The sequence below is a fragment of the Lasioglossum baleicum genome, chromosome 20 (genome assembly GCF_051020765.1).
Source record: "Lasioglossum baleicum chromosome 20, iyLasBale1, whole genome shotgun sequence".
Taxonomy (NCBI): domain Eukaryota; kingdom Metazoa; phylum Arthropoda; class Insecta; order Hymenoptera; family Halictidae; genus Lasioglossum; species Lasioglossum baleicum.
The window spans coordinates 2,225,008-2,250,085 of NC_134948.1; the positions used below are offsets into that span (position 1 = coordinate 2,225,008).

A 25,078-nucleotide genomic window follows, 5' to 3' on the forward strand; every position below is an offset into this window, starting at 1 on the left:
ACCGGAACGAGAGACAATGCGTCATCGACGACTTTTAATGCATGCTAGTTCATCAATACGCCGTCCGCTATTCACATTTTTCGCGCGGAACGCACAGCACCGCGAAATTTTATCGAAATTATTGATTATTGCCCCGGAGGTCGCTAAAATGATTGAGCACATCCTAGACTTCGATGCCGCGGGTCACATTCGACCCGAATATCATCGGTGAAACAAATTAGATTTAATTTGTTAAATATTTCTCGCTTTTCTGATGTGATTTATGGCATAGACTAAAAAATTTACTTATGAATGCGAGTGATTTGTCGGTTATTATAGCTTGACGTGCACAGTCTGGGTTAGGTCTGCTGCGGTTAGGAGATAGCTGTTCGCCCCACCCCAAGCGGCCACATATTACGATCCTAGAGTGATTAGAGTGGGGTGGATAACTATTATGACCCTCGCTGTACCAAGGTCTACGCCATCGAAAAACAAGTTATAAATAATGGGAACTTTTCGAAGTGTGGCAATTCGGTTTTATCGTTAGTACCTCTGTCTAGACCAGGATTGCTTTACCAGGGATCAAGGATCATGTTTGGCGATGCCGATCAATTCTTAATGATCGCTAACTTACACCTGCCCTAATAGTATAATGGTCCAAATCTCCATGAAGGATTCATAAAGATGCTAAATAAAGGTAAAGTTGCACGAATGTATTGAGATGAGGATTTTATCGTTAGTACCTCTGTCTAGACTAGGATTGCATTACCAGGGATCAAGGTTCATGTTTGACGATGCCGATGAATTTTTAATGATCGCTAACTTACACCTGCCCTAATAGTATAATGGTCCAAATCTCCATCAAGGATTAATAAAGGTAAAGTTGCACGAATGTATTGAGATGAGGGTCAAGAAGAATTTGGTTACCATTACCGGGAAATACAGCCGTACGGATCGACATTAGAGTGTTATTATACACATTCCAGCTGGTGCGTTCGTTCTGGACGAGTTAATAATCAAGCAAAGGCTGACGAGGCACTCATTTAACCGTTCTAATTCGCGAATATTGCGCATGTACAACGAACTTTAATCGGTTCACTGGTTCATGTAACACGCCGACGATTGTATTAGGAATTTATTGTACTAGGGGCGCTTAACATGCTTCATCGGCGTTCACGAATTAATATGGAAACTCCGCGATATGATGAATGTCCCGCTCAAATTTCATGCGTTACAATAATACCGTGAATGCTCCGCGAGAACATTCAAGCCGCGGAATATTTTAGAACATCATCGGAATTCCCATGAACGTCATGAGCCCGCCATAATAAACTTCCTGGAAGACCCTACCAACCGGCAGGAACTGAAATCGTCAAATTTCATGAAAGCGTTGCATACCTGGACAGTGCGACACAAATTCCACGGAAAAAATTCGAAAAGATCCATCGTCCGAAAGCCATTTTGATACTTTCTGCATTTTGTGAATTTTTAGATACACAGGCAGAATTGGGGGTCACAAAAATTCGTGACGACTACTGAAAGACCCTCCCATCTACCTCCCAATTTTTATCAAAATCCAGCATGCCATTTTCGAAAAAAAAATTCCCAAAATTTTATCTAAGTGATAGGGGCTCCAAGTCCCAGTCAAGGACGTGCTATTATCAACACAGGCGGAGTTTGGGGTCACAAAAATTCGTGACGACTACTGAAAGACCCTCCCAACTACCTCCCAATTTTTATCAAAATCTATCACCTCATTTTCGAAAAAAAATTCGCAAAATTCGAGTTCGATCAGCCATCGATGATCCGCGTCCTCCACATAAGGTGCTCGATACAATATCCGGTGGTAAATCGGGCGGGGAAATAATAGGAACGTATGCAGGCATTATCAGCACAATTTTCCGTGGCTGGTGCGTTGAAGTATCGCTTCTAGATGTCGTTAAGTCGAGTTATCTGCACACGAATAATTCGACGCCGGTGTCGGCGTGGGTGTGTAGCACTCGGCGCACTACATTTCACTATCTACATCATAGCTCGCTCCTACGTACAAACACGCGGGGAAGGAAAAGCTTCGGAATATACACAGGGGTTGTATACGTGTACAGGGATGGGGGCGGGGCGGTACGGGGGTGGACGACGGGATATATCTTATGCAGCCTGGCTGTGGTCCGCCCACTATCTAGGATCGCTACTTATGGCTAGACACGATCTTCCGACGCTCCCCCATTTTTCTCTGATAACCTTTATATCTCGTACTCTTATAAATTTCGATTTGGGTCATCGATGCGTCGATGCATTCACCGTTTGCCTGCCGCCGCGCCGTTGCTTTCGTTGTTAACATGTCCCTAACAAGAGAAAAATCTGTACTGTTCATTTTCTTCAAAGTTATAAACAAAATTCTTCAAGGAAATATCTTTTGTCATAACATATATGATCTTCGGAATATTTATGTTTATAACTTATAAATTATATTGTTTATTTCTTTCACTAACATATTAACGACCTTAGAATGACCTTCAGAAATTTCTCCATAATTCATTTCTCAAAGCGAAACGTTATTAACATTATAGCGTTGTGGATATACGCTTCCGTTCGACTATGCGTCGAGAATTTCGAAAAATATACAGAGTGTCGTGTATATCGTAGCGTAATTGGGTCGACGTACATAAATCGTTCAGCAGTAAAGTTGTTGAAAGTCGAAATGATGGAATAACTTTTTGCCATGCGAGGCTTCATTTTCCGGACAAATGAATTTAAAAATCCATCGAGCACACGTGCGTTTGACTGATACCGGGCGTGATGGATTTCACTACAAACCGCCGCTGTCACTGTACGCGATACAATGTCGGAGCTTGTTTGCTATCAGTACTTATCTATCAACGCTCGCAATCCGTGTGGATAAGTTTGCTATCTCGCTCCCTCCGTACAGATCAAATATTGTTCGTCCCTTCGAAAAAGAATTGTGGCGATTCGGATTTTCATGGCTGTGTAAAAATGACGTGGGGTATTAAGTAAATAATAAAACGACAAAAATTGTCCAGCACACACACGGCTGACTGTTTTTTCGCGTGCTCATAAATATCGGAAAAGTTTAAGTGATCCCACACGCGGCCCGCCTTGTGCGTGACACATTGTCAGTCGCAGTAATATACGCATTTGATACATTTGACAGATTTCGAACGTTTCAACACAGAGAGGCAAATGGTCGAACACTTTGTGGCAGTTTATTAGCTGTTGGGCAACGTTGGATGCATTCGAAAAAAAAGTGATCCACGCTATTGGTATCTGACATGGGGCGTGGACAATACATATAGCTAACTAATATGGCGACGGAGGTGCTCATCGGCTTCTGAAAAGTGTGGAAACGGAGTAAGAAAAATTACAGCTTCAATAACGATATTTTTAATTAACACTTCTATACGCCAAGCTTAGAGCCTTACACTCAAAATGTCAGATCCCAATACACATACCTAGATCGAGATCAGAGAATTAATTCCAAAAAAAAAATTACAAATGCAAACAGCGGCCAGGGGTGTGGCTACGGCAAATTGGCCATTCTGATTTTGCATCAGGAGTGGTTCGAGCCGCAAAAAAGGGTCAGAAGGGGGCAAAGTAGATTGGATCGATGGGATGACGAGCCGTTTCCGCTCGAGCGGATTTCCGTCACGTTATTTTCGCGATAGTTCGCGAGCGGAACGAGATGCACCGTCAAAGCGCAGAGACAAGCCTCCACCCGAGACAAGCCGCCGCTGACAGACCGGCTGTGCGAGTAGGAAATGGGAAAACGAAATGAACCGTGAATAATTATGTATTACTTTTAATGCTTTATGGTTTACCAGCCCCCGCAGCTGGATTGGCTCGGCCGCGGGGGTAGGGACAGGGACGATCCAGTCAAAGGTGCTTCCTTCATTTTGCCCGCGCGCTATCCTACCCGCGCGGGATCAAACGTTTCACGTGGGATTCAGTGTATAATGATATTTCCGGGATTCGGCGAAATCAAACGATGCCATACACTCGCTCGGCTGTAAGACGATACCCGCGAAAGTTTCGACTCCCTTGAAAATTAACCCCTGAAAGTCTTTCGTGACTTCTCTTTTCTACGAAATTTTATAAAGAGAAAAATAATCGGAGGATGATTCGGAATAGAATTTCGATGAAACTAACGGTTTAAAGTGCCCCGAGGATGCGAAGGGCTTATCTGGTGGAAGACGAGAAGGGCGTGGAGAGCCTTTGAAACCCCCGGGTCGGAATAGACCCATCCACCGAGGATCAATATCGTTGCCCCGGTGATCCACGTCAGCTGAATCATTGTTGACCCACCGGAGAGAGAGAGAGATTTTCCACTTTTGGCCACAATGAGGACACCAATAGTTTATTCAGCGAGCCTGGCCCGCACAGATCAACAAACTGTCCACGTGTTACGCCCGTGACAGTTCCGACGGTCGCAGCCATTGGCTGGCCTTAACGTGACGTCAACGATCAAGCCTGGGAATTGTATTCTTACGTAGGACTCTCGGTCTGCCTCATATTTTTAGAAAACGTGTCCTGTACTCTGTATAAAACGCTCCATAATACAGTAATATTCGCTGCCGGATCCAGGACACGTAAGTACATAGAAAAAAATATTCATGAAAACGTACGCCATCGCTTCAAACTATGTATTTCATTACTTGCCCGACGAAATTTTACTCCGAGACTTCTTTGCGCGGCAAAATATGGCTCGGAGAAGCCTTCGGGATGATTCTAACACGCGCAAAATTTTTAAACTCTGTGCCCGTAATTAAAACTTATTGATAATCCAACATCCAGAAAATTAGAAAAGAATTTTCTTTTTGATCTTTTAGATCCAACTCGGATCCTGCTGACTCAACTTGGACTCTGAAAAATCATAAATGGGGGTAGCTTTGAAATACGTAAACATTTTCCCGAAATATAAAAATGAGATAGAACGGATTTTCGAGAGCTCAAGCGACTAATGGGTTAAGTAGAGGATCCAGCGGAGGATAAATCGGAAAAAGCGCAGCGCGCGAGGCCGTTCGCCTAACCGGAACGAGGCGATGCATCGGTTTGTCTTTGTTTAGCATAGCAGTCCGGCGGTCGGGCGCCGCGCACCGCGAACGGCAACAACGAGAAAGTAATAACCGCGCGCGGCGAAATGACAAATTCGCCGCAAATATTGCCGTGGACGTCCTGCGAGTCGTAAATCTTCGTTATGGGTATAATGCGGCCCCGTATAACGATTTCCGGCGCGGCTCGTAAGACGCGAAAGAGTTTCGCAGTTTTGCGGCCCCGCGGAAATGCGAGAAATCCCTTAGCCGAGGGATTCGAAACATTAACGATCCTATAAGCCGTTATTTTAACTGGCCCGCGCGATTCTACACGATGAGAACAAAAGGGACAGGCCGTCGGGTCTGCCCGGCCGCTTTTAATAATCGCGTTCCGTTCGTGCCGCCTTCCAACCTCCGCCACCCGCGCTTTTACTTCCGGTTATCTCACCGGCGATGAGCTCATCACAATTTTTATGAAACTTCGCGGGTTAGTGCGAGAGGAGAGTCTAATGTACGGGACACGTTGTGCCCTTCTTTTATGACCGGCTTGGGGCTAAGGGGTAACACCACCCTTCAAATATGTCCCCACTAAATCCTTCTAATTGAACTTTCGCGCGTCGTAACTTCGAATCGAATTACCATATCTGCATAAAATTGTTTATCCGGATTCCCTAAACGTTAGTCGATATTACCTTCTTGAAATGATCTCTTAATTTTGTGATTTTCGCGACGAGTCCCGTTGATTGAAAAACTAATTTCATCTGCGAAATAATTGTGCAGCGTTTAATTAAAACAATTTCCGGTATTGCTGCCAACTGAAAATATATCTGAAAGGAGGTGAGGATTTCAATAATTCACAATGTTTAATGGACTTCGGTAAATTTAAATTTATGCAAAAGTAAAATTACATCAAGCTCGATCTCCTATAAATCGTTTCGATAAATAACGAATAAAATTAATCGACATTACGTTCCACACGGGGCTTCTTTAGTAAATGAACAAACCCCGTTCAATATTCGTTTACATGACTCGATTTAGATTCGGAAAGACTTCTTATAGTTTGGCACCGAAGAAATTGTGGGTTTGTGACTTATCTTTCAATTATTTAATCCTTTTTTTAAATTTCTCGTACATTTGAAATGTAATAATTGAAAAACTGTTTCAAATAATGATAATGATAAATTACATTGAATTAATTAAAATAATTAGACCACTGTCATAATTATGGGCAAAAAATACCTTTCAAAGTGTATTTCATGTGAAAACAGTGAAGTATACATCGACACACTTAAAATTATTAATTACATCAGTTCCATTGAGCAGGTGGAAGGAGGAGAATAATTTTATGGAGTAGGAGAGAGTGACGGGAAACGGGGAAGAATTTAAACGATATTGCCATCTCATTAAGAAGATGATAGATTACTAATTCCTGCAGCTATTAATATCTCTACCACGTTTGACCGGGATTTCGAGTCGAGTTCACGTGTGTCTTTCGAATAATTGTTAATTGTGTCTGTGCTCACCGGGCACAGTGCTTACATCCAAACGAGGAGGTGGAGGGTGGACGCGTGCAGATGCAGCTTTGGCTTCGTTCAGGATCAAGGATACAAGGATTCGTCGTTCCTGCCCGTCGTCCATTATACACGTTACACTGACAGTCTAATATCGTCCCGGGAGACTGCGGGATTAACTTGAAATTTAATGGGTTTTCGAATTGCCATGGGAAGAGAGTCATTTGCGAGGGAGTGCTCGGGGGTGCAGGGATTTATGGAACCTAGCACCCTCTGACAAAAAGAAACCGGCGCACAAACAAAAAACTATAAGAATAAATAAATTGACGCGACGGACTTAACAGGTTATTAATGAACGGGCCAATTAAAGCATCGGCGTTGCCCAACGGGGAAATGCATCATGCTCTTAGACCTAACCTCTTAAATTTTTCAAAATAATATCAATCGCGAACGAATAAAAGATACATATTCAGAAATTAAAGCCCGGCAACGTCTTTGTTAAATGACTGGAAGATATATGCAGAAGTCTCAGTGAAAAGTATTCCCGTGTGCATCGAGCCGTGTCGAATCAACCGAACTCGAAAGAAACAGATTGATTTTACCCGCGAACAACGAACTTCGAAAATTCGAAAATTCCTCTCCCCGTTGGCCATTACAGTGCTGGTTCGAGGAGTGGGGGGTTTGCTTTAAAAATTTTCAACGTTACCTTCGAATTTACCGAGCCGTTTATCTTGCCGTAATTTAAATATCCATTTCTGTTAGATCAGGAAACACGAAACCGGGAAGTTTTGCAGAATTTTGCAAGTTTACTCGGGCCCGAGAGGTGGGGGGAGTACATTTTTCATTAGCGTCGGGTAACATTCTTCCCCCTGCAGCGGCGAATAATAAATTTACATTTCGAGAAATCTGCATCGCGAACGAAATTGAATAACATTCATTAACCCCGCCGCTCGGTTGTTCGCTTCATTATGAATTACAGTGCCGGGCACGGGGAATGTTATTGTCGCGAATGTGTCGCCGGGATTTTTTTCTTCGTTCGATCCCGCACACATTTTTCTCGCAGCGACACGCTGACGTTGCATACGTGCCCTCCGGACTGTCTACGCCGCTATATAGTAATATTCTTCCGGCAGGTAGCTTTGTAAATGCGCGCGGAAACAAGAAATCAGGAAACACTAGGCGAGCTTGTTAAGGGAAACTTCTTTGGAAGTTCCGCCTCCGTTGAACGTCTCTGTAAATTAGCGGGCCCGGTCTTCGAGACGTGACTAATAAAAACCGTAATAATAGCAGCTCCCTCTCGTTCCTATAACTCGGAACTGGTCGTCGACGTTGCCCCGAACAACGTTTCTGTGATTCGTTATGTTCATTTCACCCAATGCCTTCTCCGCAAATTACTTTCCCAGGTCCGTAACTGACGTTTCGAGAATTTTCACGATATTGTTTAAACTAATAGAATTCTTCACGAAATCTTTTTACACGGCTGGATTGCTCACGAGAAAATATACAATTTTGATGTTTACAGCGTTCGTCTATCTGTATCGGTTCCCGAGATATTTCAGTGAATGTTTTCCATCCCTAATTTCAGGGGTTGCTTTCACCCCTCGAATGTGAACGACGGCTGATAAAAGTATACGAGTCAAATATTTTTTCAGGATATATATGATGTCAATGTTGCATATGAATTCAATTTTATGGTCCGTATTATTTCTAGGGAATTTTAATGTGTTATTCGAACGCAGAGAGTTTTCTTTTCGAATCGTTCGCGTGCTCGGGTTTCTGATTCGAAACAATAGAATACAGTTTTCCTGCCGGACCATCTAGTGCCGGAAATATCCGAAAAAATTGTATATTTTCAAACCCCGATTTTGAGGGCTGTTTTCACCCCTTCAACGCCGGACGACTGTCGACGAAAAAAAAATACGTGTCGAACATTTTCCCGAGAGCTATCTCCCATGTAAATTTCATCAAAATCGGCGAGCGCGGTTGGACTGTGTCCCCTTCGTTACAAATTTTGTTTCTGCCTCGAAGTATCGACCAGGTGGTCGAAATGTTCGAATTCTAATAATTTATTTACAATCGGCTTTCATGAAAATGGGTCGGACTTTTCCAAGTGAATCGTAAAAACAATTTTCCGAGGCTAGGGTAACGGTGATCTGGTTGGCAATGGTCGCAAAAGCACAGTGCTCGGCTATCGAAGAGTTGCAGATTCGTATCAAGCTTCCGCAAGCTTTGGATACCGTAACAAAGCTAGGCGAAGTAAGAAAAGCCATCCGTCTGTGGATGCGCCGGCATTCATTTACAAAGGATGACCAGCCTGTACAAATGAAGGACCCTTGGCTCTCGGGCCGGCAGCAACAGCAGAGCGAGCGGCAGCGGAGTACAGATAAAGCTGAAGGGATCGATCCAAAAGCTCCCACCGCCGCCCGCCGCGGTGCCCTGAACACACGCAAGCGCAGCGACGCGGGAACCGTATTTATTATACATGTTTTATGAACGGGCACACGCAAAGTGTGCGCCGTCGCTGCCGCCCGCCCGCCCGACGACGACGTCGACGACGTCGCCTCGCAAAAAGCAATTTGTTCCCGCGTGCGTACAGTTTTCTTTGAACGTATGCAGGCCGCCGTGGCGCGCGCGGCCGCTCGTAAGGGGCTCCGCAACGAGATCTTCCAGACCGTTTACGGGCTTTTTAATTGAATTCCCTGCATTTTGTCGTTCAACGCTGAATCTCCGCCTTGCTATTGAATCTCCTTTCTTATTTCGCCACGGGATTACGTTCCTTCGGGCGCACCTTATTTCTTGTTCGATGATCCCGGCCCCCGAACACGATACAACTTCGGTCGGTGTGCATTTTTTTACCAATTCGCAGACCCCAACTCTTTTTATCCACCAATTTTCTGTGAGCCTTCTGGCATATTCACGTACAACAATTTTTCCGATATCTCCAAATTTAGAACAGTTTGCCGATTAGCACTAGTTGAAACGTAAAATGTCACAAGCGACTTCAGGGTGTGTGCGTTTTCTTGCCATTCGGGAACCTCGAATTTGTTCTACTTGTTAATTTTCTGTGAGCCTTCCGGCATATTTACGTACAACAATTTTTCTAATATCTCTAAATTTAGAACAGTTTGCCGATTAGCACTAGTTGAAACGTAAAATGTCACAAGCTACTTTAGGGTGTGTGCATTTTCTTGCCATTCGGGAACCTCGAATTTGTTCTACTTGTTAATTTTCTATGAGCCTTCCGACATATTTACGCACAAACATTGTTGGGATATCTCAAAAATTGCAGAAGTTGCAACAGCCTGTGTGCCAGGATAAAAAGAAAAGATTTTATTTATTTGTAAATCTTCTGCGAACGCCCAAGACATTTGTCTAAATTGCATTTATTTGTATTTTTCAGACACACGGACACAGATCTTGGGAATAAAGTCTTATAAATTTAGAAGACTTTAGGTATCGTCCGGGGGCATTCGTCCGCGTCCAAGATGGCAACAAAGTCAGGCCATAAGATATTCCAGAGAGGAAACGCGGATTTTCGCGCGTCGTCCCCGCGAATTTCTCTATTCCACGGGCGATTTGTCCACAGCAAAGAGCATTTCTCGCATCGGGGTCAGCCCGGCGACTTTTTGAATTTCGCTTGACATTCGCCATCCGTGAATCGATTTACCACGTCACGAATCCCTCTTTATTAATTCCATATGATTTTCCGGCACTTATTTCCATCTGATCTTACTCGAGCGCCAGCTTTGACATACTATTGGAAGTTAGTCTCCGATGATTATATTTCAATTTATGGACTTCCTATTTATGCACCGAGACATCAATTTCCGTCGCGCTCTTGAATAGATGTTTCATCAATTTCTCGCTTCTGAAAGCACGCGATCTATTCAAAAATCCTGCGTCACCGATTAACAGTTTGTCATCAATTAATTCGTCTTTCAACTAGCGAACTAATCTGCACACTTCTGTAACTTTTACAATTTTCGAAATATCTTAAAAATGCTTGTATGCAAATACGCCAGAAGAGTCGCAGAAAATTATATCGAGTCATTACCGATTGTTCCGGGGCTTTCGCCGACGATCGCTTAGGATTCCAGGGCCAGCCGTGCCGCTAACTTTCGCGCATAAATATTCCGGTCGTATCAAAGGTAAACCGAAGAATTCGATCATCGGTGATATCCCGATAAAACACGGTGCCCCGGCTTTTTCGTTTTATTGGAAGGAGTCGTGGGTGGAGGGGAATGCAGAAAGGGGGTTGGCTCTCATGCATAGCAGCGCAGAAGTTCGGGCAGCCGGCGGCAGAGAAAAGTCGCTAGTCATTCATCTGCCGATGTCGGTACTTTCGGTCAGCTTTAAAACTTCTTTGGTGATAGTTTGTCGAACACCGTGGGAACAAGTGAGGGAAGCCTGCTCGCGCTTCCTCTCTCGAATCCCTGACGACTACGATTCCGTCCCCCACCCCACCCCCCACACTCCTCGAAAACAAAGCGAATCAATTGGCCAAAAAGTTGCCCTCTGTAATCTTCGATTATCACGACGCAAAACTGCGCGACGAATTATTGTTTCGAGACGAGTCGATGAAATTGTTCTTCTCGATTCAACTCGGGGGAAAATGGAGACCCGGTAATCCAGATTGTAGAATGTTCGAATTAAATCGGTCGGATTCGATTCATTTCGCTGTTTCAATGAAGTTGACTCCACTGTTCCGTCGAAATGAAACGATTTCACATCGTTGAACAGGGAATTTAGAACAAACCCTCCATTATACGAACTGACGGGGTTACGTTCCGGGTAAGATAACGAGCTGGAAGTTGGCACAATGTATATTGTTCTAGTAAACTATCGAATCGGGTATTGTTCGCTTAATTTACTCTTTGAATTGTTGAAAAATATGCGACGGATACTGGTAGGGACTGATTAAATTGAGTGCGCGTGGTATTGTTACGTTAAACATTTTGTTGGTAACAAATTGAGCGAGGTTCTTAAATTTTGATTAGCAATTGAACGACGGTTCGGAGGGAGGGGCCGGCGGCGGATTGGGGTAGGCGGGGCGCTATGTAAATGAAAATAGTAATTGCAAAATACGGGTAGCGAGGAGCGCTCGCGCGGAACTTTCTGTACACGGCGTAGACGGATTTTATAATCGCTCATTGAAATGGATCGGAGCAAGTTCGCCGCTGTCAAGCCTCGCGGTTGCCCTTTTGCGCCCGTTGAATCTAATTACCGGAACGTCAGTTTTACGAACTTTTCCGGGTTTTGCATCTTTCGGAATTATTCCGTGCCTCCCCCGCAGTTAGAACGCTGCTGCCCCCCAACCACCTCCTCCTCCCCAACCCTTCAACAGCCTATAAAGGTAACCCGCGGCTCCGGAGATAATTCATTTAAGTTCGCGCGACGATAATGGACTCCCGGCCCTCTTCTACAGTCTAGCGGAGACGTTCCGGCAAGGTCAGCCACATTAATTACGTCTGCGATCAACACACTGTCGCCGATTCCGAATACCTCTTTCATCGTCTCATTCCTTGTGTTTCATTTAAAACAATTCCTGTTTCACATCGGTTCGTCAAATCCGGGAAAATCGGGGGAGGAAGGCGGTGCTTTTTTCTTCGGGTTTACCGAAGAGCCGGCGCGGAACTTGCGACCGTAGTTAGCCGAAGTTGTTAGACGGCGAAGTAAGTTGTTTTGCGATAAACGTGTATGTAAATTGGCTCTCGGGCGACTCGAGATCGTCCGTCAAAGGCAGAGATTACAGTTAGTCCCCTAGCTGAAGGCGATTGGCAAAAACTCGATTCGTTAAAAGTTAACAGATGACGATTTCGATACGGCGCAACAGGGATCAGGGTTGTAAAGGGGCGGAGGCAGGGACGCAACCCACTTTCGACGTTTACTGAAACAGTAGCGGCTAAATGCGTATTCACTATCCTGATCCAGTTAAATTCTTAATGGGGACATCGACGTCTGGAAAATCGTGCAACCATCGATAACAGTGTAATTTCATTAGGAGCTCTGTCTAGCCGGACTGCGGATCAATCTGGGTCGGAATTATTATTAGGTTGACGATGTTTACAAATTAATATGCACTTAGGCACTGACGGTGACATTTTATTGGAAAGTTTTTCGGTGTTCCGATTGAATCTATGATTTCTCCAGGTTGTCCGATCAAACCTCGCGACTGCGCCATCTAAATTCTCATCTCAATTATTCAAGAAAATTATACAGCGAGGACTTTAACACAGTAGACGTCTATACGTCGCGTTTTTGGGTTACACCTCCATTACTTAGTGTCTACTCATCAGCGAGGGAACTTTAAAGTGATTGTTCTGTATAATTAATTACCGTATTCCCGCGATTTCGAATAATCATGTGTCTTCAAGCGTTATTTCCAGATTATCAATGTTTAAATAATACTGCTCGAGAGAGAATCCCAAGATCGAGAGCCGGAGTTTCCAATTACCGTTGAAAGTGGAGACCCTTGAAGATCATCGGCAAGGATCACGTGTATGCGAATGGTAAGCGCGCCTCCATCAATTACACGTTGCTACTGTGATTATCCAGAGCGATAGGTAGCGGATCACATATCGAATTGTGCACAGCATTCAATCGCATGCCACGGTCGCGCCAATACGCCTGTGTAATCCACGCATTCGGGGCTCGAGAGCACAAAGGAGCCTGTCACTTTTCACCGTTTGACTTTCCATTGCTAATCGCGAGTCCCCTTTATTGCGCCCGAGGAATTCCGTCGCGGCGACTGCGCCCGATAACGCCACCTTGACAAATCTCTTACGTGACGATCGTAATTTACACGCTTTCGCATGTACACACGAAAATGCTAATTGCAGCTACGTGCTGGTTTCACGCATAATTAAAACGTTTATCGGTTTCACACCGGGAGCACAATTTTTTCCATTTTTATTCAGACTGTCACAAAATTGAGAGAAACAATGAATAAAGATTTAACAGATCCTGTAAACGCAAAAATAAAATGCTAATATATTTTAACCCAGGAGCACAATTTTCTCAATTTTCCTCCAGACAAAATTGACAAAAATAGTAAATAAAGATCGTAACAGGTCCACTAAACGCATAACTAAAATGCTAATATATTTTAATCTAGGAGCACAAATTTCTTCACCGAAAGACTGTTGGAGAATCGAGAAGAATCGCAAGATAAAAATGGTGGAACAATAACGGCCGACTAGATCGTATTAAAATTTTCCCCGGGAGTGTTTAATTAAATAGAACGGCGCCGGGGCAGGAAAGCGAGGGGCGGAATAAAGTCGAAACAACTCGATTCGATATTTTCCATTAGCCGGGAGCCCTTCGCGCTCGCGACAAGTTACATCATTGTCGTCTTCGGCGCTGACTACAATCTAATAACCAAAGTATTAGCGACAGTCGGCGAAGTTCGTCGGAATTTCTTGCTACGCGCCACCGTTAACCATTCAATTATTATCATAATTGTTCTTATTGCGCCGGCGTCGCACGGGCAAAACAGATCCTTTCGCGAACTACGGTCCCAGTGAGCAGCGAGCGTCGCGACGCTCTACGAAAACGGGCGGCGCGGAGGAAAGGAAGGGTGTGCGTGGAGGTTGTACACAGTTCCCGCGCTCAAACTTACATTACCGTGCTCAGACGCGGAACGTTTCGCAACAGTTCCTGCACACGGAGCCATAGATACAAGTACAACGTTCTACACGCGGAAGAATATACAGTACCGCGCAAAAGACTGGGGCCAATCTCTTAACACGAACTCGTTCCGAAATATTAAGTCGTCCGCCCGTTCTGCTGGATGACTTCGCCGAATAGTTCCGAATTTTTTCCTCTGGCACCGGAAACCAGCAGTTGCACTGACGATTATTCATTTAAATTCTTGGAAGTGGGAATATTACATTGGTCCATGGTCTAGATCTAACCTTAACACGGTTTCTAATTAATCTTATCATTAGACTGCGGATTTTATGCATTTACGACAAGAACGGATATTTGTAGATTAAAGTAATGGATATTCCAAAGATATTTAAGGACATCAACGTATTAGTTTTAGCTTAATAGGATAATTAAAAGAAGAGTACAATTTTCATTTGGCTCCTGTGTCCTGCAATCAATGCAAACATTCTTTATTTTGCATAAAGATCGTCTACTTAGCATAGTCCGGAGTAATATTAATCAAGCTGGACGACCACTTGGAGTCTCAAGCGCAATTCAATCAAACTCAACCTTTTTAGACCTGGTCCTAGCCGAGGACCTTCTCCCACGCGTGAACGGACAGGACCTTAAAGATCGGTAGTTTCAAGAGGTGTTTAAACACCTGGCGAGTGATTCGCGTAACACGTGATTTGGGTCTAGGTTAACGCCTAATGGAGTGCATGCTAGGTCTAACCATCGGAATTAAGTCCTAATTGGAATGCGCTGAAACTAGCTAGACCCGAGGCATGTTCTAATTGAGCATGAACCGAGTCTGGCTAGATCTGAGCTAGATCCTAATGGGGATGTGTGTTGGGTCAGAGTTAGTGGCCAGACGAAGGGTACGCGAGCGCGTACACCAGGTCCAGGCTACGTGAAATTTGATGATACCGGACGGCCGCTAACCGTAAGGATAACGTGAGAATTTTATCGGTGCTCTACCGAAGAGAGCGTTAAACGTCCGCGAAGGAAACAGTGGAGCATCCTGTACATACGAATGAACTGTGCGTGCAGGTGGCCAGGGACGCCGGGTAATAAAGGCGGAAAGATAATGCCGCGGTGGGTTGGCTGTTCAAGTGTCCCGCTCGCTCGAGTATATACTGAAAAACTTGGAAGTTCCGAAGATTCGGTGTCACGAGACCCTGGCAAGTGTACTCGGAGAAGCGCACCTGCTTCGTTTCGCGATGGAATAAGCGCGCGAGACGTGGCCACAGTCTTCCTAATTTGATGAGGCTGCGAGACACCGTTGCCCGATCCTCATTGATCGCAAAAAGCGGCCGCGATAACGACCCCCCGAGCAACCGGCAACTTCCGAACTTGCCTCGTGATGTTTCGCGCCGATACGGGAAAAAGAGCTCCGAGAAGTTCCGGAAGAACGGTTATTTTTGCCTCGAGCCGATAGCGGGCTTCATTGAATGTGGGAACAGAGATCGGCGCGAGTCTGGTTTAATCTAATAGGGCAATGGAGCACAAGCTAGACCAATAATTTTAGTGATTTTTGTTCCCCTGCGACCGGGAGAAGGAATTACACGGACCTGGACGCGCCCTTACAGCGTGCTAACGCATCGGGGCTGATTTCGAGGATGTCGGCCACGGGACCTCGGAAAACGGCAGGTCCGCTAGGTTCCAGGTAACCGGATCAGGCGTCAGTTAGCGTTAGGAGACAATAAGGACTGATAATCTGGTTAGCATGGTGCTGGCCGCAGGAAAATTAGTCGCTGGTCCGCCTCGATCCGGGAGACCGCGTGATTCGATCTGTTCGTGGATATGAGAATCGACTGGCAACCGGATCGGTCATCCCCTTTGATACAGAATTTTTTTGCACGATTCTATAAAGGGAGGAGGAGTAGGGTACGGGAACGAATTCAATCCACTTTCATAACTAGTAGCGCCGCCGCCGCCGCCTGTCGGTCGTCTATCCTCATCAAGACGTGGACAACGTTGGCTGGTAGCTTTGCGACGCGGCGCGATCCGTCACAAAAGCTGTTATAACAAGATGATTAGAGGCATATAGCCGGCGACGCGGCATCCGACGTATATAGAGCAGGCCGAGTCTGTTGGCCGGCGACTGTTGTTTTATTCAAGAAACTGAATATTGAAACGAAAGTCAATATCGGTCGGCCGCTTTCAGGCGTGGAACGGATGCGTCGATATCCCATTGCTTATATGAATACAAGCAGAATATATCCGGGAGAACGTCTGGACGGATGGGCGCATCGACGAACCTCCAACCATCGTCCACCAGCCGCCATCCCCACCGAGCACTGGGCCGTCCGTCGTTCGTCGTCGATCGTTTCGCGTGGCAAACAAGCGCCGGAGGTAGGAGAGAGGCAAATTACTCGGCTATCTAATTGATCGGGCGTCTATCGTTCGCGACTACCACGGACGAACGACGACGGCGTCGTCGTCGTCGACGCAAGCGTCACCCCCGGTGCCGTCTAATGGCCGACGAGAGAGCGACGACGTTATCGTTGGAAATTACGTCGCCCCCGTCGAAACGCTCGTCTGAAACACACTCCGAACGGGGTTTGTTCCGAGGATGTTTGTTAGCCGACCGGTTCCACGAACGGGCACATTAGTTTGTCGTCCTGGAAATTCCTTTCAATATTGATTCACGAGCTGATATATACCTGCCCCGGCCCGCCATGTAGATGTTGTTTGATGAGATATTAATGTCGTTCGAAGTAGGCGGTCCCCCGTCTTGATAATGTTTAATGTGACTCGGCCACACCGCTATCGATCGACCCAATAACCACTCTCTCCCTCTCTCTCTCTCTCTCTCTCTGTCTCGTTCCAATGATTATTAGGGAATGGGGGATGAGTTCGCGACACCGGGCCGGGTGACCTTTAAATTCGCGGTATTTCATTGCTCTGTAATTTTCGAGGAATATCAGAGCAAGGATCTTCGTCCTACAATGATACACTGACTCCCTGTTTTTACCAGATGCTGGAAATGATTTTGCGTTTGTCGAGTGCCTCTTATCGTAATGACGGGTCCATCGGACTGCACTAATCTGTTTTAGATTCGCCGTGAAGTGGTCTACAGCATCGGTAAACCAGTCTAAATCCACTCGCCGGGCGTGCATTGTGACGGGAGACAAGCGGTGCGCCGTGGCACCCGTGAAAGGGGGTTAAAAGTGACCAGTAAAATCAAGAGGTCGCGTCGAAAGAGAGGTCTAAATCCCAGATTGGTCGGCAGCTGGTCGTTCCGTTCAGAAAAGTGGATCAAGTTGTTTCTGTAAACGCCAGTTACACAGATGACGCAGACAGCTAAACACGTGCACGTGTCCACGGCTCTCTGCCGCGGAGTTAGGCGACCGCTTGCGCGCGCGCTCGTGTGTGTACAATAGGAGACGTGGGTGTGGGGATGGGGACGGTAAGGGGTGGGCGGAGGCGGAGAGCGAGAGAGGACTGTGGTGAACCAAAGCCGGGGCTCATACAGAAGTGTTTAGACTTTAGGATGCACATGGGAACGTGCGAATCCGGAGGACGCGGTAACCCGTATTAGGGTCACGTGCAGATTTGCCGAGGTGAGACCCTATCTTATGCGTCCCACGTACACTCATCTCGGAATCAGAGACCCGTCATAAACGATGCAAGGAATATATCCCCCTTCAGGCCGGTCAAAATTCAGCCCCGTGAAAATCTTGCCGACCGTATACACAAGCCCCCGAGAAAATAGTTCGTCACCGCGGCCGTGCCGCGCCGCGCCGCGTGTCGAGTGGCCAGAGATAACGGTGGCAAATCGGCCCGCTAAACGCGCCGGCCCCGTTTTGTCACCTGCACACACGGGAATAATAAATCTGCCCTGTTTCCACCTGTCTTTTCTTCATTTTTAACCCGCCCGCTTTCCCGCAGTAAATCACCGAAAAGGACCGCGGGTCCTCGTAACAGAATAAACGAGAGACGGTGCTCCCGAGAGGAAGAAGTATTCTCTGTAAACAGATTAGAAGGCTTAAATGTTTTCGGCCAGGATCGAGTGTTCGAACCGGGAATTTCAATAGGGCCAGGAAGGAAAAAAGCGATTCGAGCGCAGGATTAATTACAGGGTGAGCGCGGGGCAAACAGGAATAGGACAAGAAGAGGGATGTTCCTCGGTCGGCGTAAATCTAATTCGTAGGAATCGCGGTAATCGATCGCCCGATGGCCCACTGTCTCATAAAAATTATTCCGAGCAATTTACATTTTTATTAAATGAATGGACCCCATTTATCCGCCGTCAGATAGATCGTCCTTAAGCCATATTCTCCGGCGGCAGCTGCCGGGGGCTTTTGTCTCTTTCCAAGCGGGGCGGCCGTGGGCGGGTGCCGCCGTGCCGGTGCGATCCAACTTCTCGAACTCTTTGATAAAGTGGTTACCGGGATGCACCGGTGCAGCTCGAGACCCCCCACCCCCCACCCGCACCTCCTCCCCCGGCTTAAATAAGTAACCGCGGACTCGCACTTGCCAGCACAGCCTACCGCGATAAACAAAAACCGAGGGCTGGAGGACGTCGGGAGGTGTTAAAGTGGGCGGTGGGTGTTAGAATGGGCGGGGTGTTAACCCAAGGGGAGTGTTAAGTGGGTGGAGCGGACGACTACCACTACCACGGCCACATTTTCGAGTCCCGCATACGCTTAATGTCAGCGCATTTGAAAATCAGGACAAGGGCGTAATTACGCGTTAAGAACTCGACGAAGAGCTTTCAAATTAAGCAAGCGGCTGCAATTTTCGGCGGCCTTTCGACGCGTGCACCACGAGCACCAGGAGGAGGAGGAGGGAGGAAGCCCGGGGAAACGTGTGTGGTGGCGTGTTTACCCCCGCCCCTTTTCGTTCCCGTGTTCCACCAGTTTGTGAATACGGGATGGGAGATGGAGAAGAAGTGGTGATCGATCGCTGCGGACGATATATCAATGCGGCCGTTCATTTATCTATTTTAACTGCATAATATGGCCTCCCGAGAACTCGAATATCCTGAAGGGGTTGGATTGTCTACTCCCACGTTCGTTCTACTGCGTGCGACGATTTATTAATACACTTGTATGGGTATTAATGCGAACGGGATTCAGACCAACGCGAGATCTTCGGCAACGGGATAATACCGCAGGGCCCGCTCTAGGGGCGGGCAAAATTTGGGGGCGCCATTCTGGCTGTATATATATATAACTGTGGGAAAAATATTAATGTGTTTAAATACCCGATTAATAGAAAATTTCACATATCGATTCTTTCGTTCGCTAAAAATTTACAGTGCGTAGCGTAAAATTAATTAAGAACTTTTTCCGTTCGACTACTACACAAAATCGTCTTAATTGTTTAGCCAGTTTGGCAATTGACCATGAAATTGCTGATCAAGTATTTAAAAGATGTAATAACAAAAGTTTACAGAACTGAAAGTAAGAAAAGAAATTTTTTCTGATTTCAGCGTAGTTGATGTTACCTTGTTTTATTTTCAAAATAATGGCATTTTAATTGTTTGTGCAATAATACAGTAAGTAAATAATTATATGGTTAACAATTTGTGGCTAGGTAGGACAGATATTTCTTAATTAATTTCTACTGTTTTGTACTGTTTGATTATATCAATGTTATGTTACATGTTTCTTTCTAAATACATGCTTTTTTGTACTTTTTTTCTGTTTCGTACTGTTTGATTATATCAATGTTATGTTACACGTTTCTTTCTAAATACATGCTGTCATTAAAATTTAAATAAAATGATTTGATCTTTGTTGAAAATAAAAAGTATGTACCTTTATTCAAAAAATATATTCTTAAGGGGCGGCAATTTGTCTTTTTGTCCGGGGCGACGTAACCGCTAGAGCGGGCGTTGAATACCGAATCGACTACGCCAGCTATGGTGCACTACGTGTTCGTAAAACGACTTTGCAAGTAGTAGTCAAAGCAGCTGGTCAGAAAAGCAAGAGACCCGCCGCTAACTTACCAGAAAAAAGTCATGGAAACAAATTCGAGAGGCTCGAGAAAATAGTACAATCTAACCGATTTCCTACGTCGAAGCATTAGTGATCAAGACTTTAAACGGCTATGTCGCGAAAGTGAAAGTGTGTGACATGCGGCGTTCTTCCTGAGAACCACAGATACGTGTATAAGTCCTCAGAGAGAGACGAAGAAACGTGTGCGTCTAACCACGCGCAACATCTCACAGGAATTGTACGCGAAACGTTGGTACACCTGCTCGCCGCTAAATCCTCAGCTATTCCCGCAACCTGTTAATCGATCGGGCCATCATGAAGATTCTCGCTCCGACAAAAATGATCATGGGTATGCTTCCCGCGAGCAGTTCCCATCGACAATCAGTCCCCCTTTGAAACCGGTCGGTGTGGAGGTACGAAACGGTTCAAGGGAAGGAAATAAGAGAATTTGTTGACGAGCAGCCCCCGACGATGAAAGTTCATCGATTCCGCTCGCAGTCACAGAAGCAGACTCCCCGCGGTGCTCGCCGAATGTTTGCTCTCGACCACTCAGCCACACATTTCATCCGCATGCCTCGTTACACGGCCGTTCCTCCTCCCTCCCCTTCCTCTCGTGCTCGGGAAACAATTGAATTCTTGCTGGAAAACACACGCAAACACACACACACACACACACACACGCGTCCACGCCCAGGCGTACGCACAGAGAGATAGATAGAGAGAGAAAGCCCCCGCCCTGCCTCCTTATCGAACGGAGGGGGCACTTCAGTTCGTCGGGTATTTATCGAAATTATTTGATATTCAGCGAACACGCCGCCCGGGGTATTGCAGACACGAATTAGGTAGAATTCCCAGGTATTGCGTTACATAATTACATGCCCACTTCATTATTGCACCTGCATACGTGTGCGCGTCGCGTGATGAGACTGCCTAGGCGGCGAGGAGTGGGGGAGGAAAGGGGAGGGGCGAGACATACGGTCACGAACGGGCGGTGGGGGGTTACGGTATGATGGTAAAACGGTGGTGAGGGGGGCCAGGGGGTTTAAACCTTCCGCGGGGAATGAAAATTCAGTTCGACGTGCAATCACTGAATTTCAGACACGCGTACGTCAGTAAATTGCCGTCGATACGGAAATATCGGGTTGACGCATGAATTGCGTGCACGTGCCCACGCACGCCCCCCCTCCCCCCGCCCTTCCGCAACGCAACGGTTGCCGATTATATATTTATACAGGAGGCATTGCGATTACACGACCGCTCGGATCCGCGACCAGGTTGAACGTTATAATTTTAACGAATGTTAAATAGCCGATTTCCCCGCGCGTACGCGCGCTCTCCGTGCAGGTAAATATTCATGCACGGATATATGCATACGTACGCTCGAACGAGCGCGCACGGCCATATTCGGGGATTATTGCCGCGAACCGACGGTACACGAAGGCTTTATACGGTCTACGATTTTGTTCAGCCTCGAAACTGTTGACCGTGTGTATAACGGATCATCTCTCTTTCTACCTTTCGCCCTCTCTCGCTATCCTTTTATTTTTCGCTTTTTGTTTCCAGGCAGCGTCAAAATATTTTCGGAAACTGTTCCGTTTACCCACTGCTCCGAGATGGCCCACGAAATTATTGCTCAACCCTTTGCGGTTACCATCTAGAATGATTTCATTCTGTATCATCTTTTCCAGTTTATCCTCCAATATCTAAATATAGGGTTAATCCTGCACGAGTATCGTTTTTGCAAAAATGACGATCAAAATTGCTAACTGTTATTGTCTATTCCTTTGAACTACCAAAGAGAATTTCTAACAGCAATTTTCCACGACTAGGGATAATTATAGGAGCACGAGGTTTACGTACGAGCGGGCTTAGAGCACGAGCATAATCATCGGAAGAAACGGTTCCTTCCTGGAGCCTCGAAAGGAACGCGCAGCAGACTAAGTTATCGCCGGCCGTAATTCCCGAACGCAAATTCGGGGCTGTATCAATAATTGCACACGTCACCTCATCAATTAAACCCGATTCATTAAGCTAAAGACAGCAGCCGGAAATGAAGGGAATCCTCTTAGAGGGTAGCTATCGCGCAAATTTCTCGGATCACGCAATGGGGAGTATCTAAATTTCCAGAGTCTCTCGGCAACTCTCTCTCTCTCTCCCACTATTCCCCCCATACTGTCCATGTAACTAACTTTCGTCTTTAAAGTCTGCGCGAGTGTGTACATTAAGGTCTTTGTACGTAAGACCTAACCCAGGCACGGTCTCGATCTCGACTCGTGCATCTTGCATCAGTTCTCCTCTGAGAGGTAAGGTCGACCACGCCGGTTGATACCGGTAGTACTTCCTAATTAACTCTCTGGATTTCCTTGCACGCCTCCCCGTTGCAGTGTCATTATCCCGGCGCCGAGTTGGAAACCGAGTGTTGCTTGCACATCAGCCGACATACTGCTCGCCGAACTTGCCGGCCGCGAAACCGTTTTTCCTAATCGATACCCCACCATATTCATATCACCAGAGTCATATATTTCTTGCTAAATGAATTTCATATAATTTTTGACAGTGTCGTAAAAATTACATTGAATTTAGTTTAAAATTTTCACTTACAGACCACTTTCATGCTTGTGGTCACATAGACACAAAAAATAATTAAAATATATAAACAGCATTGAGTAAGGAACTGAGTAACGCTTTAAAGTATAATCTGAAATGCCAAATAATAATATTCATCCATTTTTATGTGCACGACCTTGAACGACTTTAGATAACCATATGATTACATTTCGTTCGTGTGTAGACCAGAAAGTTTTCTGCGGCGTTTGAACAGCCCGATAGGCAATCGATTCGCGAGAGCTTGATTTTCTACACGATCGAAAACGTCTGGAACGATACCCGGTACTTCTAACATGGCTGCTCGTATCAGAAGGGAAGTGAACTCACCTGGGATGACCCACGAGGTATATAGCTTCGGGATCCCCACACACCGGTCCCACGGGGGTTTCGCCTATCCAGGTGGTTTTATATCAGCCGATTTTAAAGTCACCGTCAGATGTAAAGTTTACGCGGGTCCTTTGCCGCTTTTTCCATCTCCTCGTTACGATCTTTCATCTTTCCCAGTCCCGCCGCGACGCAGCACGTTGGGGACACCTGTCTCGTTCACCTAATAACAGCGCGATTCCATTTCGGCTAATCAAACAGCACACAAGCTAATTCACTACCACTTAATCGGATCAATTAATAGTACATCCGCTGCTTCATCCCCCAAACTTCAGTCTCAGGACACCCAAGGACAAAGTCGTCCTTCTTAATATGAAATTTTTCAACACCGAGAGTGTAGGAGAAAAACGACCCTGCGATAATTTGCAGTTGTGTTGTCGCTAATTGTAGAACAGAAATTCTACCGAGTGTCGGTTTGACCCGTCTGGTATTTCCAGCGTTGAACAACTTTATTCCGGCTGGAAATTTAACGCGAACGCGCAAAAACAGTTAGAAATGTTGCGCGTAAACCAGCGAAGCTTTGCCCAACGAACTGCTGCGTAAAACTAGGGAACATCAAAACTTCTACTTCTGCGGAACCTTGAATATATGAACTAGCTAAGGACCGACTATGACTACAAGTTGCATACACGGGGGAAAATATACGTATTCATGGATACACGGGAGAGCCCTTAGAACACGGTGGACTGTTTTATTCCGAATAATACAGCGATGAAGAACAATCTGCGCGAATGAGATCAAATAAATAAAAAAGACTGTCCACATCGTAACCTGCTTTTTCCCGTGGAGGTATAAATAGTGAAGTTGTTGACATGATTTGGCGTAGAGAAAAAATTCATCAAGCCTAGAACGCTCATTACGAGAGTTATTTAAATTTCTTTCGGTTGGACCGTTTGAGGAGAGTTTTTATTTATTTAGGTCTCGAAACGTGACGGAGAGAAGATGAATCTTAGCTCGGAATGCGGCCGTGAGTAATTTGATACTGGTCCATCATTCACTCGAAGCTGGGTTGGACTATAGCATAGTTTTTTTCTTCACCGAAGAGAACAGATGGCGAGCCACCATGCGTGAACAGATGTCAGCACCGCGCTGTCCCCACCTTTTTCTAAATTCGTCGCCCACGCCTGCTAATTAGACACCATTGTACATTAATTACCATTTTCATCGCCCCTGCTCGCTCGACGAATAATTTAAACAAGTAATATAACGGTGAACGCCGCGCGCGTGGGCGAATAATATTTTTTCATTATTTTCGTAGTCACCGTGGAAATGTTTCATTGAAAATCTTGGACGCGGGAAAGGGTGGAAATGACAGATTTTTATTTTTCATTTGGCCCATCAGCAATTTTCAATTGGTGTCGCGTGTACCGAAATGTTTTCTGAATCGAAAGGTTGTTTATTGCGGAAGCGAATATAAAAAAGTACAGCGCGCGTAGCCCGAAGGGCGCGGTAACATGAAACGCATTCGCTTGTCCACAATTTCATGATATCGATAATGAAAATAAAAGGTATAGCCGTTAGTAACGGTAAAAATTAGTAGCACTTATCGAAACACGATCCGAAGCTTCCTGCAATTTATTGGACAACCGTAGACGCGGGCGATCGAAAAATTCTACTCACGCGTGAAACTTAATTTTCAGTGATAAATGAATTATTTCCAAGCGCGAGAATGCAAAAACAGACGCAAAACGGTTCCGAAGGGAACGGGGATGCATCGAAAGTCCGAAGGTTCGAATATCAACGTTGATACGCGATAATTTGTTGTTCAGTTCGCCCGGAGGAACGTTCGAAAATGCCAAACGCAAAGTTTACGTGCCTCATAAACCCAACTAAACCATTCGAGTGAGGGGAGCAGCGTCGGAGAAGAGGGGCAGAGAGAGGGGGGGGGAGGTGGGAGTGGAGGGAGAGAGGTAAGGGAGAAGAACGAATATCCGGGTGCTTAATTTACAGCGGA

General features: G+C 45.8%; 1 protein-coding gene across 1 annotated transcript in view; it reads left to right on the top strand.

The window, feature by feature from the left end:
* The window catches only part of LOC143218934 (uncharacterized), a 64,071-nt gene that overhangs the window by 27,541 nt on the left and 11,452 nt on the right, over nt 1-25,078 (top strand). The window contains exon 1 of the mRNA XM_076444586.1: nt 1-13,047. This exon is cut by the window's left edge and continues 27,541 nt beyond it. Within this exon, the coding sequence (XP_076300701.1) occupies nt 8,702-9,031 (330 nt within the window). The 5' untranslated portion in view covers nt 1-8,701 and the 3' untranslated portion in view covers nt 9,032-13,047. The remainder of the gene's footprint in view (nt 13,048-25,078) is intronic.